We start from the raw sequence: 16429 nt of genomic DNA, 5'->3' as shown, positions 1-16429 counted from the left end.
GGCCACATTGCCCTGCTTGGCTGGATGCTCCTGATGGGTTCGGAGGAGGTGCTTCACCTGAGCAAGCCTTGGTGGTGTCCATGGAGTGGACAAGAGTCTACACTATGGTGCAGGCTGCAGGAACCTTGGGCTTGGGCATCTGCGTTGTGAGGGCACCACTTATAGTTGTGGACGGGCTGTCTCCAGCACCAACTCTACGCAGCATGGGTCAGTCCTAGCGGGAGGGGAGCTGCCTGGCAGGACTGCGTGGCTTTAGGCCCCTGTTGAGACACTTAAGGTCAGATTTTATCTTTTGGAAGCTCTTGGAAAGCTTGGGTGCCTGCGCTCCCCTACCTGTAAAACTGTCACAGTTGGACTTGATGGTCTTGAAAGTCTTTTCCAACCATAATCATTCTGTGACTCTGTGATTAGCTCTTCTTGGGCTCTAAACCAGGTCAAATGAGACTGTTCTGAGCAAGACAAGACTGGGGAGAAAACCGTGACTTGGTGCATTGCTCTGTGGCCAGGATGGGGTGTCAGCCCCAAGCCCATCTCTAAGGGCCACGAGGTTGCAGGGAGGCCCAGTGCGCTTGGTCCCTCTGTGCCATGTCTCCCAGCAGCCCCGCTCTGCCCTGGGAGCCCTCCACTTCACACCTATTTACATGGCTGCCTCGCTTTATGGTCGTTTATGTCATTATATAAATATTGTCAATTGCTATAAAAAAAGGCAAAACCACTGGAAAATGTCATAAAATAGATGTTTCCAAGTTTCCTAAAGGGAAAAATATAAGGGAGGTTTTGCTTTTCGTAGCGACGAACATTTGCTTCTCATCCAGGTACCTGGACTGCCCTGCCTGCATTTCCGCCCCGGCTCTTGCCAGGGGGACTCAGATTTCCTCTGCTTTTTACGGAGCAACATGGAGGTGGAAGAGCTGCCACCCTGGCGGGGGTGAAGCTGCCCCCACCTGATGTTCCTCTGGTGACAAAAAAGCCTGGGGGCCTGGTAAGTCCCTGGGAAGGCTGCTCCCATGCTCAGCTGCTGCTTTGCAGGGTGCGAGATGGTGGTGGGACCTCTGCCTTCCCGGTTCACTGGGGTTAGAGCTTAGGAATCACATTTTTCTGCTGATATATTTGCTTTTTTTCACTGCCAGTGGAAGATCCAGATCCAGGTGGGTAAAATGTCAGACATTGGGTCTCCAATTCCCAGTGGAGACCCGTTCCCTTGGGCTCATCTTTCTGCACAGGCTCTGATGGGGATCTCTGTGCTGGTCCTGCTGCCCATGGGCACCTGTGTTCCCAGCCAACCAAGCTGGCCACCTCAAGCAGTGACACGGGACACTGGCCAGGCTGCGTGAGCGAGGGCCAGGCTGGGCCATTTGGGGGAAAACTGGCTGAGTTTGGCAGGGAAACTACTACTGTCCTGGGCTCGGGCATCCTCTGCGTGGATTCCTGACCCTCTGAGGGCTCCTCACTTGGCTAACGGCTGCAGAAAGCACCAGACCCATGAAGGAGGCAGTCTTGGGCATGGCTGGCTCAGAAACCATCACTACTGTAGGGCTGAGGATTCCCATGTATCGGAATAGACAGCTTTTCTGCTGGATGCTTCCCTGGCGATCCTGGTTATGAACTTGAGCGTGGATTGGCAGGGATCGGAGCATCCTCCGGGCTCAAGCTCCTTGGGCGCCTCTGTGACAGCACGTGGCTGGTGCGCAGCAGCGTGCAGCTCTCCTTGGAAGAACGGGGCTGGAGCAGGGATTGTTGCCCACAGTATGTGCACGTGGGAGGCGCTAGCTAAAGTGGTCTCCGTCTCCCCTTTTGCCCCTTTTTGTGCGTATGGCCTCACCTGGTGCAATGGGAGCTGCATGTCCATGCGGCTGGAGACCTCGTCCTGTCTCAGGTTCTGTACAGCAGGGAAGCATTACGGCTGTTATACACTGAAGAGTCTTTAAATAACCTATATTAGTTGATGCTCAGGTCTGTGCTCGGGGGTAAGTCTCTGTTTAGTTTCCTCTACAATAACCGTCTCATTCAACCTAAGCTGAGAGTATGCATTTTGGGGAGGGGGGTTAATTCCAGCGTTGCCGTTGATTAGTTTCTTACAGGCTGGGCCATTCCTGTGTCTATGCTTTGGAACTAGCAGACGTTAGCGGCTTTAAGGCAGTTTGGTGTCTCCGATGTCTTCAGCGAAGGGGCCGAGAGGAGCCGGGGGGCAGTGGGAAGCGCCGGCACTGCCAGCGCAGCCAGGGCACTGCCCAGGGCAGCCTCCTCCTGCAGCAGCTGGGTTTGTCCCCACGTGCGTGACACGAGGTGCAACTCGGTGGTGACACCGAGGTGGCTCCGGGCCACACGCCCCAGCCCAAGCAAACGGCCCGGCGCCCCCTCGGCAGCCCCCGGCGCCTGGCCCTGTCCGCTCCCCTTCTACACAAAGCAGCATGCACAGTCAGTCTCGCACGCGCTCGCCCGCGCGCTCCGTCGCCGTCCCCGCCTCTAGGCCTTCTTGCACTTCCCCTTCTTCTCCCGCTGCTGGAACTTCCTGAGCCGCCGGGCCCACGTATCCCGCCACTGTATCACCAGGCTGGTTTTGTCCGCAATGATGCCGCTCTGGTCCGGAGAGTCCTCGTTGTTGCCCAGCAGCAAGTACTTCTTCATGGGCTTGATTTTGGGGCACTTGCACGCTATGTCCTTGGAGTGGATCCACAGGGTCTGGTCTCCGCGCCGTATCCGGTTGCTCCCTTGTTTATAGACGGAGATGATGTTGACCGTGAACTTCCACCAGTCGGCATTTCTTTCCGCTTTCAGGACGTGGATCTGAACAGCTGCAAAAAGTCAAGGCAAGAGAGGAAAAATGTTATAGTTTGGTAAATGAATATAAAGTCCTACCAGATAGTGTGCATGATGAAAATGAGTTCTGTCTCCAGAGACCTGCAGACAGGTCTCCAGCCTGGTGGAGAGCAACCATGGGCCAATCTCATGATGGGTGCACTGAAGCCAGTCTCGTCCCCAGGGCTCTAATCTGAGAATGAAGCAGCCAATTCTGATGACAGAAGGTCTCAGCAAAGACACCACAACCACAGTGGGCCCGGGAGGTGCTCTCCGGGTCTGCTGCCAAGGAGGAGGCCCAGATGAGCAAGACTCCGTTACCCCATGGGCTGAGCAGGCAGGAGGACCCGGGAGGAGAGGGGAAGCTGGGAGCAGCAGTAGATCAGGACCCAGTTTGTTCCCTGTGCTAGGACCCATGCAGATGATGCAGGGCTACCTGCCGTGAAGGGGGAGAATTGCTTCTCTCTCCTATTAGTGACCTTAGGAGGGTCCATCCCTCTCCCAGGGACCTTTGGGACATAACTATGAAGCAAACACAGATGGAGCAGTTTCCCAGAGCCGCTTGTGCACCCCTCTCTTCAAGGATATAAGAAAATCTTTTAAAACGTGTCAGGTCCAGATGTGCCATAAGGTCACTGAGGTGCTAAAATACATCTTTTCCCTAAAAGCTACAAGCACAGATGAAAGTGGAAAATTAATAAACCTCAGGAAAATGTGCCTGCAGGGCTGAGCAGCGGCCAAAGCGCAGGGCGAGGGCTCTGTGGATGAGGTGGGCGCTGCAGGAAGGACAGAACCCAGGCACCAGCCTCGTGAGCAGCGCTAGAGCCCCGGCTTGCGCTGCCAGCACCTGGCGCACGTGCGAGCCGGCCAGGGAGGCTTCGCAGCCTGACCACTATCACGAACCACAAGCCCACAAACATGCCACCACTGTCCAAAATCAAGGTCATCTCTACAGAGCCTGTTCCAGCCTATGAAAGGATTTATGGGAGGCGAACTGGAGCTATCAACATGTTTCCAAGATATGGTTCCTGACCTGGTGCATTCAGTGTTTCACATGGATAATGACATTGCTTGTAAAAAGCAGGAGTGAAAGAGTGAGGTTGGTGGTTAGTGATCATGAGGATGAGTCAATGACAACCCAGTCAATCCAGCCTGGGTTTCTGGGTTTGATGGACTCATTTGAACATTGCTTTTAACGTGCTGAATTGTAGCATCAGGCTCCTAGCATTGTAGAGAGTATCTTGGGAAAAGCAGCCAGGCAAAACATGAAAAGTCTGGGCAGGTAACCAGACATCACAGGCTCCTAGAGGAAGACTAAGATGGGAGGACAAACATGATCCATAAATGCAAGAATCTCAGAATGATGCCGTGTTCCAGCCCCACAGCTCATGTTGTATAGCTCTAAAGAGGGACACACTGGCAGCCATGTGGACTGTGATGAAACCTGCTGAGAACCCTGGTGAAGACTCTGCTTCTCCACATCTTGCTCTTTCCTCAAACATAGTCCTGAGTTCATATATTGCATTACTCTTATCTCTTTGCTACCCAGCATCCATGCAGGAACAGTGATCCCCAGCCCTGCTGAGCCAGTGCAAAGAGGAGGCTTTGCATTGTCATGGAGGTGGGAGAGGACACTGCTCAGTATCTTCTGCAAAAGAGTTGCAGAGCGGAGATGGTGACAGACACTGGTTTGCTTCCAGTGTCCTCCCATGCTGTGAAGGAGACAATTCAGCTCACATACGATTTCCACAAACCCTAAAGCTCCCATGGTTTTGCTTTGTGGGTCAGCACCAGGGCTGTGACCCAGGTTGGTCCTGGGCAGGCTATGGAGCTACAGGGCTCTGGTTGTCCTCTCCTGGCATTTGCTCAGGCATGACCTCTAGAGAGCTGGCCATGCAAAGACCTCCCGACAAAGACGTGCATCCCTACATATCTGTCGCCACGTGGCTTGGTGACATCCACCAGCCCTCGTCCTCTCCCTTCTGCTCGGGGCTGCTTCCTTGGGCACTGCATCCAAGCGGCAGCTCATGGCATGCACACCAGCTGCAGTCCCGCTCATGAAGATGTCCACGTTGTGGCCTCAGGTTCAAAACCTACAGAAGGAAGGAGACCAGAGGGAAGCCTAGAGGCATCTTCTGCAATGCTTCTGCACTTTCTTTTTGGACAGCTCTCAAGCAAACGTCACAGAGAGGGCCAGAGAGGATGGGAGCAGCTATCAGCTGAGATCGCCTCTTGTTGACTTCCTTGGGAGAGGATAAACACTCTTCTCCTCCCTAAAATCGGCTTCCAGGAAAATAGCTTCATTGGGAAGTGGTTACACAGACCTCATGTGTTTATTTGCTAATTGTGAGATGAGAGGAATCAATAAAATCAGAGACAGAAGGGGAGAAAAAATCCAGTGGAAGTTCCAGTGCTGGACGGGAGACAAAGTAAAGAGAAATCTCTCCATGAAGGCTGCGGGCTGGCGTGTGTGGAGCGTGGAGTCATGCTGCATTTTCCGTTTTCTGACCTGCCTCTGCAGCTCAACCACAAAACACTTTTTGACGGAGTTTTCAAGGCTCTTCTCCTTTCTTAGGCCTTACCTGCTGCACCCTGGTGCCTGTAACAGACCCTTGCTGCCCACCCGGCCGGCTCAGGGATTGACCCCATCCACGCCAGCCCCCGGCAAGAAATCTCAGTCACAGAGACAAATTTCTCACTCCAATCTGACCCGTGCTGAATCACCAGAGGAGCAGCAGCACCATCACATTAAAGCTACGATGTCCACCCTGATTTCGAGCTCTGAAAGGCCAGGGGAAGCCGAGCTGCTCAGCCCAGCGAAACTTTTTAACACATCACACAATACATGGATTATTTTTTTCTCAGATCATGTCACAGATGCCAGATGCTTTCATTAAAAAAAAAAAAAAAATATCGCACAACCCCAACCTCTGACCATGTATTTCCCAGCCTGGTGTGAAGGTAACAAAATGTGCAGATTAGCCAGTTTTTATTTTTTTGGAAACAAATCTTTCCAAAAAGGCTTAAACCTTTGACCTGCCTTGGTCTGCACTGACAAAATGGAGAAAATGAATGAAAGGGAATTGGAGCGAGGTGGCTACAGGAAACTCTGCTCTAAAATACACAGTCTGTATTTTCTTTCTAATGTCAAGGCCCTGTCCTTTTTTTTCTCTCTCTCTTTCTCTGCTCTTTTTCCTTTCCTTCACGCAGTGGAAGGAGGGGCAGTCTAGGTGAGGCTCGGCTGGCGGTGCCGCAGCCGCCCTCACGGGCTGCAGGTTTTGCATCTTGCCTTCGCGGTGTCCCCAGGGTGCGGGGCAGACGCGGCCCCACTGGCGCTGCCCGTGGCCAAGCTCCTCCGCCCTCCTTGGCGGCGAGAGGGCCGGGAAACGCAGCCGTTTGCCCCGCTTTGCTCCCCACGCTCAGACACCTGCTGAAAAGCTTTGGTGGCTTCGGAGCTGCAGCTGAGCCGTGAATGGGGCTTGGGTGTTTTGGAGGCTCTTCATCTCCATCCTCTTCCAGGGCTGGCGAGCAGTGCCGGGCGTTTGGGGAAGCACGAGGCTGGCTGGATTCCTCTTTCAAGGTTTTGTAGGGGCTGTTTGTTTCCCATGAACTGCCCTTGTGCTCCGCCACCAGCTGAGCTCCTTTGGCATCCCCGTGCCACCGGGCTTCTGCCCAGTCCCTGGGGCAGCGCTGACCGTGCCTCCAGCTCCTCCTCATCCTGGGGGTCCCTCCGTCCCTCTGCAGTACTAGGGCCAGGCTCTGTTGCTCAGGCTGCTTTGGGCTGGAGCAAAGTGTTAACGTTAGATTTTTTTACTTCTTTGGTTTTTTTTTCATTCACTTTGCACCCAGCAGTGAAATTTGCCTGCATCTGGTTGCCAATTTCCTACCAGTTTTAATATTGGAGATTTATGACCCTTATTAACCGAGGCTGGTCCTGGGAGGGGACATGAGGTGGCCGCGCGTTTGCTCTCCCTTGTTGCACGTGTGTGCACTTGTGGCAAGGGGTTTCTCCCTGATTTTTGGGCCAGGAACGGGTTTCCTGCACCTTAATCTCCTGCAGGGTTCAATTTCCATGTGCATTCCCTCCAAAACATCGCCTCACAAAAAGCCACCTGGAATTCTGTAGCTGTGAGGTGGGTGAGAGCAGCAGCATCATCTACTCTAAACAAACAAACACATATTTTTAAAAAAAAGCCCAACTTAAAAAGAAAAAAAAAAGCATAATCAAATAAAAATAATAACTAAACAAGGGAAAACATTCCCTTTAGTTCTGTGGATGACCGAGGGAACTGAAGAGCTCTGTAGAAGAGCACGGGGCGGGGGGATGATTGCTCCGGCCGAGTGCCTCCACTCAGGCTAATTGGGGTCTTTTCGGATGCTCAGACACAAGGGCGAGAAAAAGAGCCTCCTAATTGGCCTCCCGCTGCGGCGTTGGGCTCCGTGTCTTCATCAGTGTCCGCGCCTTTGAGAGCCTCCCGGGCCATTCCAACGGCGCGGGGCCAGCCCAGCTCCCGGCGAGGGTCCGGAGTGGCCTGGCCGCCTCTGCTCGCCTCTCCTTTCATGTAGGCATCTCTCAAAGCAGAGCGTAAATGCCCCTTGCTGCATCCCCTCTCCCCTTTCCTGCACATCCCTCTGGAGCTATTCATCCCCTGGGTGCTTCCGCAGCTCTTCACACTGCTTCCCTCCCGCCAGGATCCTGGTGGGCAACGAGAGGCCACATCCAGCCCCATCAAACCTCCCAACCAGGTTTCAGTCCTGCTCCAGCAGGAGCCCAATCTTTACGAGACACCAAAGGAAGCCATCTGGAAAACCAAAATTTTACCTGTGCCTCGGGTGGGGAAAAGCATTTGTGAGCGGTCACACAATGTACTGGACAGCAGAGAAGCCTGGCTGCAGGGTCAGGCTTTGGCTCTGTCCCTGCCGCCGTGGGCGGCTCTTCCTTACGAGGGGGTTTCTCTTCCCTAGAGAAGCTGCTTTCTGTGGAGGGCCCAGGAGAGCAGAGTGCCCCACGGCGAGGACAGCGTGTGACAAAGCACCACTGGCGGCTGCACACCAATCCAGTCCCTTGCTGGCCCCGTCGGCACGGCCAAGCATGGCCCGGTGAGCGCAGAGTGCGTCGGGGTTCAACTCTGTCAATGCAGGGGAAAATAAAGGCCGGGCGCCTCTGCCCGCAGCTCCGCCTCGCCCGGCGCCCCGGGAGCCTTCGAGCACAAAGCCAGGGCGAGGCAGCCCTCACGGCGCCCCGGCCTTGTCACAGGAAGATGCCATGAGGAGCTCCTGAATGGGAATTCGTTCTGCTTTGGCCAACACTTCCCAGATACACGGAGCTGCTGCTGGGAGGATTCAGCGCGGCAAGGAGCAGCCCGCATTCATCTGGGAGCCTTTGCTATGGAGGAGCTGGGGGCTCTGCTCCTCCAATCCCGGGGACTCCCGTCCAGGGTCAAGCCCTACCATGAGCTTATTCCCTCTCCCCCTGTCTTGGATCACCCCTCGAGCAGGACATGCCGGAATGCGTCTTGCACCTGGGCTGTTTGCTTCGTTAGAGAAGTTTGTACCCTCTTGTAGACTCAGCTCCCCTCATAGCAAGCCTGGGTTTGGAGATGTGAGCTGATTTCCAGCATACCCATTTAGCATAATTTCTAAACATCTACTGACACATTCCCTCTATTCGACCATTGCTGCCTGTCTCTCCAGGTCAGCCCCGGTCCCACCACCCAGCTCAGCCCAGCAGCACTGGCCAGAAGAACTTGGGCTGCCTGAGGGCAGGACTGGAGCAGAGCTGATCCCCTCTAATCTCCTCTCAGCTGGAGGGAAGGACTCACCAAGGTGGGGATGGAGTCGACCCATGTTAAAAATAATCCTAGAAGAACCGAGGTCTGAAGGTATCTCTGAGGCGGTCTGGTCCAACCAGCTCCAGTAAGGTCCAGAAGACAATTTTTGACCATCTCTGAGGATGAGAATCCCTCATCCTCCCTGGGCCCCATCCCAGAGGTGCACCACCCTCTTCATGTATTTGTGCACGGACTACAGGGCAGAGACCTAGCCAGATGACAGAGAACTGTCTCCCACTTGTCCCCACTTCCACAAATGCAGTGAAAAGAATCACAGGGTCCTGGGGCCCACATAGCTCAGGAGAAGTCAGACAAGGAGAAAGACCCTGGTTTGAGAGGCTACCCAAACACTGGGGCTCAGGTTTTATGAGCAACACATCACACTCAAACTTGGCTGAGTATCACACCCCCATTTCCTCTCCAAATGAGGGAGAAATGATGCCCCTGATTGCCTGTCCCACGATGGACCTTTCCAACTCAGGTGACTGCATCAGGGACCAGTCGGGGCGCCTTGGCCTGGCTACAGCCAGGACCCACCCGGGACATCCCCTAACAGGGACATCCCACACCGGGGAGATCCCGTACTGGGAGCATCCCACGCCAGGGACATCCTGTCTCAAAAGCAGGGCAGCGAGGGGCAACTCACCGTAGTCTTTCTTACAGTACTTCTTCATGTTGATCTTCAGCTTCCCCTTGGACGCCTTGCAGTATGAGTCACAATCTGGCCGGGGCGAGAAGGGGAGGGCAAGAAAACATTAACAAAACAAATTAGCCTTAAAATGAATAAAAGCTGGGGGGGGCGGGTGGGGAGGGGRGGGGGTTAGAGAGGAGGAGGAGGGGGCAGTGGCTCAAAGCCGTGAATAAGCGGCGTGCCGGCGATATCCATCTGCCGGCCCCGAACCAAGGGGGCATTGAGAAAAACCTGAAAACCTGCCGCTCCAAAGAAAGCATCGCACAAAAGCGCCGTCCGGCCGCCCCCAGCCCTCGTCCTGGGAGACCCCAGGGCCTCCCTTATTGTACCACCCAGAGCTTTTGAGAGCCACGCAGTCCCCCGTCCCGCGGCCCCGGCGCAGAGCCACAGAGGCCCCTTTGTCGCCCCTCGCCCGGCCGCCATCAGCTCCTGCATTCATTGCGGGGCCGTGCGGGTCGCCCTGCCACAATGCGGGTCAGGGAGGAAATTAGCAGCCCGTGAAGCGTTAGCAAAGGCTTTTGGTGGCCCCTCCAGTGAAGTGTGCAAATAAAATGCCCCCAGCAGGGACCACGAGCAACTAATGGGCCCCCGGAGCGGTTGCCGGGCCGCCTGCGCGGGACGTCCCCGACCATGGAGCATCGTCCCGCAGCACAGAGCGTGGCGCCCTGCTCCGCATGTGCTGCGTGAGTCCAGGTGAGCGGGGCCCTCTGAGCAGAGCTCACACTTGGTGCGGGCTGGGAGGGGAGACTGAGGCATGCGGCAAGGTGATGGCCATCGTGGCTAGCGTGGCTGCGGCGCTTGCATGGGACTGCTCGGTCTGCTGCTCCGCTGTGCTCCAGGGCACCTCAGATAGGAAAGCTGCTGTGGCTGGGGCACAGCAGCCACCTCCAAAGTGGGTAACAGGAGCTGTCAGATGGAGCTGGGAAAGCAAATAGGCTGTTCCTCCTCCTGCAGCTGAACCCCAGCTCTGTAGTGGTCTTGGGGCGTTGACTGACCCCTCCTAAGAGCAGCAGCTCTGGGATGTGGCCCTGCAGTGTAGGAGGTCTGTGGTGGTGGAGGCTGCCCAGGCAAGGAGGACAACAAGGTCTACAGACACAAAGCAACGCGTGCCACGCACCCTCTCAGTGCGACAGCCTCCATGCAGGAGGTGTCCAGCAATAAAAGACCCACATTCACAGAGTGAGCTTCCTCAGTGGGAGAGAAGATGCTCCATGAGGTCTCCTAGTGCCACCCACCCCTCCTTGCTGGTGGTAGATCCAAACCTAGCCTGATCCAAGAAGCCACCTCTTTCTCAGTTCTGAGTTGGGGAGTGATGAGAGAGAAATGTAGAGAAATGAGCATTCAAACAGACCAAGACCAGCACAAGATCTCACTGCAATCTGTGCATGTCCCATCCCAGTTCTTCCTCACCATGACCAGCTGGACAATCACGTCATATCATCACCACTCTGCTGGCCTAGATATCTCCATGGCTGCCTTCTGTCCTCATTCCTCAGAACAGTGTGCATGATAATAAGTGGCTTCATGCTCTGTTGGCATGATCTGAGTAAAGTCAGGGCTAAAATCAAAAGCTGTTATTTGAAATGTCGTCTTCCTGCTCTGAGAGGGCCAGCCAGCAGGGCTAACTTCAACCTGCCATGCGTTCTTAGAAAGCGAGGAGCCAAGATGATACCCAAGAGATTCCAACAACCACTGCTTCCTTTTTGTTTGAGCCTCAACATCTTCCAGCACTTGAAATGCATTAAGAGTGAATCTTCCATTAAAAAAAGTTAGAAAGCTTACACTCATTTTAACTCCTATCTTGTAATTTCTGTTGCTATCGCCTATAGGGCCTGCACTGAGAAAACCACTCAGCTGTCCCATGCGCTGGGAGTGCATCCCAAATGGGCACTTGCCAGAGCCCGCCTGTGGTGGTAGAAAAAAGAAGGCAGCACTCGTAGTTCAGAAGATGGGGATTTGCTAGCAAAGCATAGGCCATGCCCCCGTGGTGGGACACTGCCATGCAGAGGGACACTGCTGGGTGGTGTCACTGAGTGGGGGGTGGCCAGACCCCAGAGACTTACTGATTCGCTGGACTACCGCTGTCAGCTGCCCCAAAGCCCACATACGCAACGTGGCAAACACCACCAGCTCACCCTATAGGGCACACGCCAAGGGAACAGAAACACGATCCAACGGGCTGGTAAAATGTTCCTGGCCGTGAAGATGGAAGGAAAAGACTACAAAGGAAATAAATGTCAATGCACTGATTTAACCGCCTGGGACAGCTTTCTCTAGCCTGCTTGGCTGAGTAAGGGACTGACAAGAGACAGGCACCTGGGCAGCTCCACCAGGCAGTGAGTAGGATTCTGCTCAGTGTGGATTGCTAATGTTTTCAGGACACTAATGGGGTTATGATAATCGTGATGATGATTGCTGCGTTCTCTGGCACAAGAATCTCATGAGCTCTATAAATATTCATCACTTCTGATGCATCACCCCCCCCTAAGCAGAGCAGAGATTGCTCTACCTGTACTGCAGCGGAGAGGCTGGCATATGGCAATGTACTCAAGGGCAGGTGGAAGGCAAGTGACAAAGCAAGGACAAAGTCTAGGATCTCCAGCTAAGTTTGAGCCAGCCAGAGAGGCACAGGAGAACACCTTCTTGCACCTTGCTGAACTTTCCAGGTCCTGCTGGAATGTTTCAGTCTGCCTGAGATTATTGATTGACAGAAACTGATCCTGGGGAGCTTCCCAGATGAAGAAGCTGAACAGGCACTGCCTGGCCAAACCACTCCATGGGGCAGCACTACAACCTCCATTCACTCCAGGACCAAAACCACATTTGTGGCTTGAGACATCCAGTGGCTCCAGCTCCCCCCACCAAGCCATCCTCCCCACCCCCAGCACCACAGGCTGTGTGAGAGCCTCAGCTGGTTTAAATTGAACTTGATTGGTGTCCCAGCTGGTGTAAATCAGTGTAAATCATCAGACACCAGGGCTGGTTCCCATCAGTGGGGGATTTGCCCCAGTTTGTTTCCTCAGTCTCCTGTGTGGAGAGCTTGCCTGCTTCATGGGTGACTTTGGAGGTCTTCTGGGATCCCTTTGGGCTGACAAGTTAAACCTCCCGACGTGAAGTCCTGTGCTTGTGTTTGCCAGCAAGTGGTGCTGCATGCTCAGGACTGATACTGAAAGGTCACTGCTTGCTCCAGCGCAGTGCACTGAGAGTGTGCTACAGGATATTATTTTAGCTATGCCTGATGACTGAAAAAGACCTCACTCTTGTCTATCGATATTTCAGCAGCTTGGACTTTTGTGAGAAGATTGTTTGGCTGCCGATCCCTTGATGGGGGATGAAAATGGAGCCAAGCTGAAAGCTTGGAGGAAGGGATGGGAGGAAGGAGCAGCAAGCAGAAAGGGGAGGAGAGACTGGTGGATGGAATGCTTCAAACACTCTTTCAGTAACTTCTGCATCTCTTTGCTGGTATAGGCAACTCTTGCAAATCTTCTCCTCAAATCCTTCCTCTTTACAAGCCTACAGACTCCCAAGGCAAATATCCTTGGCCTGACCATGTGAGAGGCTCCCTCTCCTGCAGATTTCTCTGATGAGATTATGGAAGATGGGTAGTGGGGTAAGCTGTCCTTGAAGGTGAATGCCCAAGAGATGACCGCTGAAATGCAGGCTAGTAAGTACGGAAGATAGGTCTTATCCACTCAGTCATAAGGGTGCAGTGTTGGAGTGGAGATTTCTCAGCTTAGTCCTACAGGACAGCTGACTTGGGCATCCTTTCTGTATTTAGTTCACACTTCTAGAGTGCATTTCTATGCTTTAATTCATATATTATATATATTTATTTGTTTGTTTTCCCTGTGGATATGAAGGACAGTGTTCTCTTCTGCTCCTAAATCTTGCATCTGAAACTGGAGAGACTCAGAAGCCAAGCAGAAGAAGATGCAGCCCTCCAGGCGGTTGCAATCTTAGCACCAAGTGATGCTGTGGTTTCTAGTGCCCCGCAAGCCGTCAGGAAGCATTCTGCATCTCCCTGCGAGCCCTGCTGCACAGAGACTGGCCAGATGCTTTGCTGTGAGAAAGCACAAGCTTTCTGTGTTTCCTGGGTAAACAGAGCGCGCGGGAATTTGGAAACATGCAGTTGGCGCTCCTCGCTCCGCGAGCACGCCGAGGGCTGGGAGCAGGTGGCGGGCGGCTGTTTCGTGTCCGTCACAGCTTAGTAAAATGTGTCAGCGTAGCATTCGGCAGCTTTACAGCTCGGCCCATCCCCTTGATATAACTAATTCCCTGGCTAAGCAAAGAGTTTTCACAGCTAAACACCTTTTTTGTTTTGTGCTTTTTTTTTTTCCCCCAAAAGTTGCACTTTTTGAAGAATGTTTTCTTCATTTTTGGGGATAGTTTCAGCAATGCAAGGCTGGGATTATTAGCAAGAGACTTGAAAGAGCTGTGGAAAAGGTTAGTGTGGGGGACTCGTTTACCCCACCCTCATCCATGTCCCAGTGGGATGTGTCCCCATGGGATGTGTCTCATTTGTGACTGCCAATGACCATCCAGTCTTTTGGGCTCGCGGCTGTTTAGATGAAATACACTGACGGCGGCCTTCGCAGAGGGTTCAGATTCATGTTCACAAGGGGAAGCTATGCTGAGACTGCAACTTGCTTTGCTTGCAGTTCAGAAATGATCTTTAAGCCTTTGCGAAAGCCACATGTCGGTAACGGAAATTAAAGGCCCCTTGATTCTGACATGATAGAACGATTAAAGCCACATTTCTTGGCTTGGGTACCTAACTCAAAATGCAGATATAAGACATAGATCCCCAAAGGTATTCAGATTTCTAATCCCGATTTATGCAGCTAAATTCCTATTGATTTCCCCCAGGTAAAGCCCTAAATACCTTTGTGGACTGTGATCCAAAGCGTGGGTGTCATAGTCTAGAAGGGAACACCCAACTGACAACTTGGCCTTAAAATTCTAACCAGTGAAAGGCACCTTCCCACCTTCTATCTGGATGCTCCTGTTGGACTGAATTCTCTTGCTGGGGCTTGGTAGGTGGCTTTCTTGTGGTGTGGGTGTCCGGGCTTTCCCATCTCCCTTCGGTACCAGGTGGGACATGGCACTAGGTGGTGAATGAGCCCAGAAAGGAACAAAAAGAGGATGTGGGTCCAAATAGCAAATCCTACATCTGCCTTGATTTTGTTCCGCACAAGAAGACCACGTTGAAAGCTGAGCATGGATTGATGAAGGAAAGGCTGGCACAGATGGGATGAAGTATCTGTTGTCCATGACTGATGTCCGTGTCTGAACTAAAGTTGTCCATGCTCCTCACAAGAGGACAACCTTTGGCCTACAAAGTAACGTGTTTGCAAAGCTTCAGGACTTGAAATCCCTGTCATCTCCAGGGGCCTCTGCTCTTCATCCAGGCTGCAGGAAGAAGTCTCCAAACCCAAGACTGTTTGTGAGAGAAGCCTTCAAATCTGAAGAGGTGAGCAGAGAACCTCTTCAGCATGTGGTTTGGAACACAGAAGAAAAGCCCGAGGAACAGAGGAGCCATTGGGGAAAAAAGCAAAATTTCTCTCTATTATGTGACTCATCATGGGCTCAGGCAGCTGCTTGGTGCTGAATGGAGAAAATGCATGTGCTGGGAATGGACAGCAGTTCTGTGGACAGTCTTGAAGCATCCCAGCATGCTGGAAGCCTTGCTTTGAGTCATATGTCTCTCAGCAGAATATAGTAAGTAATATGCTATCAGCCATTACAGCATCAGGACTGAAAAATTATGGCCTTGTGCCAGCGTTAGTTCCGAGAAGTTACAGCAGGGGTCTTTTGACCCTCAGACTTGTGGACATCTTGCCTAGATGTTCGTGAAACTACTTCTCTCCACCCCATATTGAAGCTGCCCCTTCTATCCCAAAGGATTATTTTAATATTTCCTCCATCAGTCTTGGTCAATGACTGTTAGAGTAATTTTGAAGAGTGCCAGCTCTGCTGGCCAAACATCCTTGCTCCAAACTAAATTCTCACTCATGTCCTTCGCTGACCAAACATCCCAAGGGAGGAGATGCTCTGGAGTAGCTCTTCCGTTGCCTGGGGAGTATAGATGGGGTTTAAAGCTGTTTAAAGCTATTGCACATGAGCTCCGCATGGCAGAGGAACACAGCGCAGAGGACTGTCTCGCTCCCAAGCCCACACGCGTTTGGCTCAGGGGCGTGCAGCCTGCTGATTGCTTTCAGGTTTCTTCCTGTGTGCTGAGCAACTGTGCTGGGTACAATGTCTCTGGCTTGTAGACCGCACATTGACTGCAAGGAATTGATGCTGTAATTTAATTTTGGCTGGCCTTGAGTCAGATGCTTTGTCTCAGAGCTGCCTTCTTTAATGTAGAAGCAAGCTTAAGACAGAGAATCCTTCCTAGGTTATTTACTTTAGCAGTGGGATCGTTTCTTCTGTGCTCTCCCTGGTACCCCCTGCAGCCCCTTTTCCCTGATCCGGATGTTGAACAGAACGATGGAGGCTGTTAGGACTAAGTTGGCTCTTCCTCCCGTGCTGGCGACAGCCCAGCTAATGTGCATAATGCCCTTTGCAAATCTACCACTCAAGTCGGAGCTCTGGCTTTTGAGGCTGGCTGCGGGACAGCTGCGGCCTCGGGCTCAGTGGCCTCCGCCGCCTCCCTGGAAGCTCATCCCTTGCTACCAACTCCTGGCAGAATTTGCAGACCTTGGATGTGGGATGAACTGGACCTGAGCTGCTCTGGTCAGGCAAGTTATGGGATGTGCAAAACTGTCCCAGACTTGTCCTCCCAGACAATCCCTCTCCCCTCAGCGTGTGGTCAGCGATCCTGAGAGTCTAGGTCTGCTTCTGGAGGGTCCGTGTTAAGTCCTAAGGCAAAGCACATCTCCGACATGGGATTGCACTGAGCTGTGTGGCCTTGCAGCTCTCCTGGCAATGCTGTTAGAGCCTGCGGTTCAGGAAGGGTTTTCAAATACTGGATTGGGTATTGGAGCCAGACTGGCCTGAAGTTGGGAGGACAGGATGAGAATTGGGCTGTCTGCACATGCCATGTGTGCCCTCAGACATCCCAGCTCTTCTCAAGGGCCAGCTTGCCTGCAGACAGCCTGTGTGGTTG

At 53.1% G+C, this 16429-nt stretch overlaps 1 protein-coding gene across 1 annotated transcript in view; it reads right to left on the bottom strand.

Annotated features, from left to right (window-relative positions):
* Positions 1 to 2466: 2466 nt before the first annotated feature.
* NTN1 (netrin 1) overlaps positions 2467 to 16429 on the bottom strand; it is a 93550-nt gene continuing 79587 nt past the window's right edge. The window contains exons 5-6 of the mRNA XM_026043618.1: positions 9277 to 9351; positions 2467 to 2795 (exon numbers count right to left, since the gene is read on the bottom strand). Of these exons, the coding sequence (XP_025899403.1) occupies positions 2467 to 2795; positions 9277 to 9351 (404 nt within the window). The remainder of the gene's footprint in view (positions 2796 to 9276; positions 9352 to 16429) is intronic.

The sequence above is a fragment of the Nothoprocta perdicaria genome, unplaced genomic scaffold (genome assembly GCF_003342845.1).
Source record: "Nothoprocta perdicaria isolate Ctin4 unplaced genomic scaffold, notPer1 scaffold_331, whole genome shotgun sequence".
Lineage (NCBI taxonomy): Eukaryota > Metazoa > Chordata > Aves > Tinamiformes > Tinamidae > Nothoprocta > Nothoprocta perdicaria.
The sequence above is the reverse complement of the archived record's forward strand: the minus strand, read 5'-3'. Positions and strand labels throughout refer to the sequence as shown.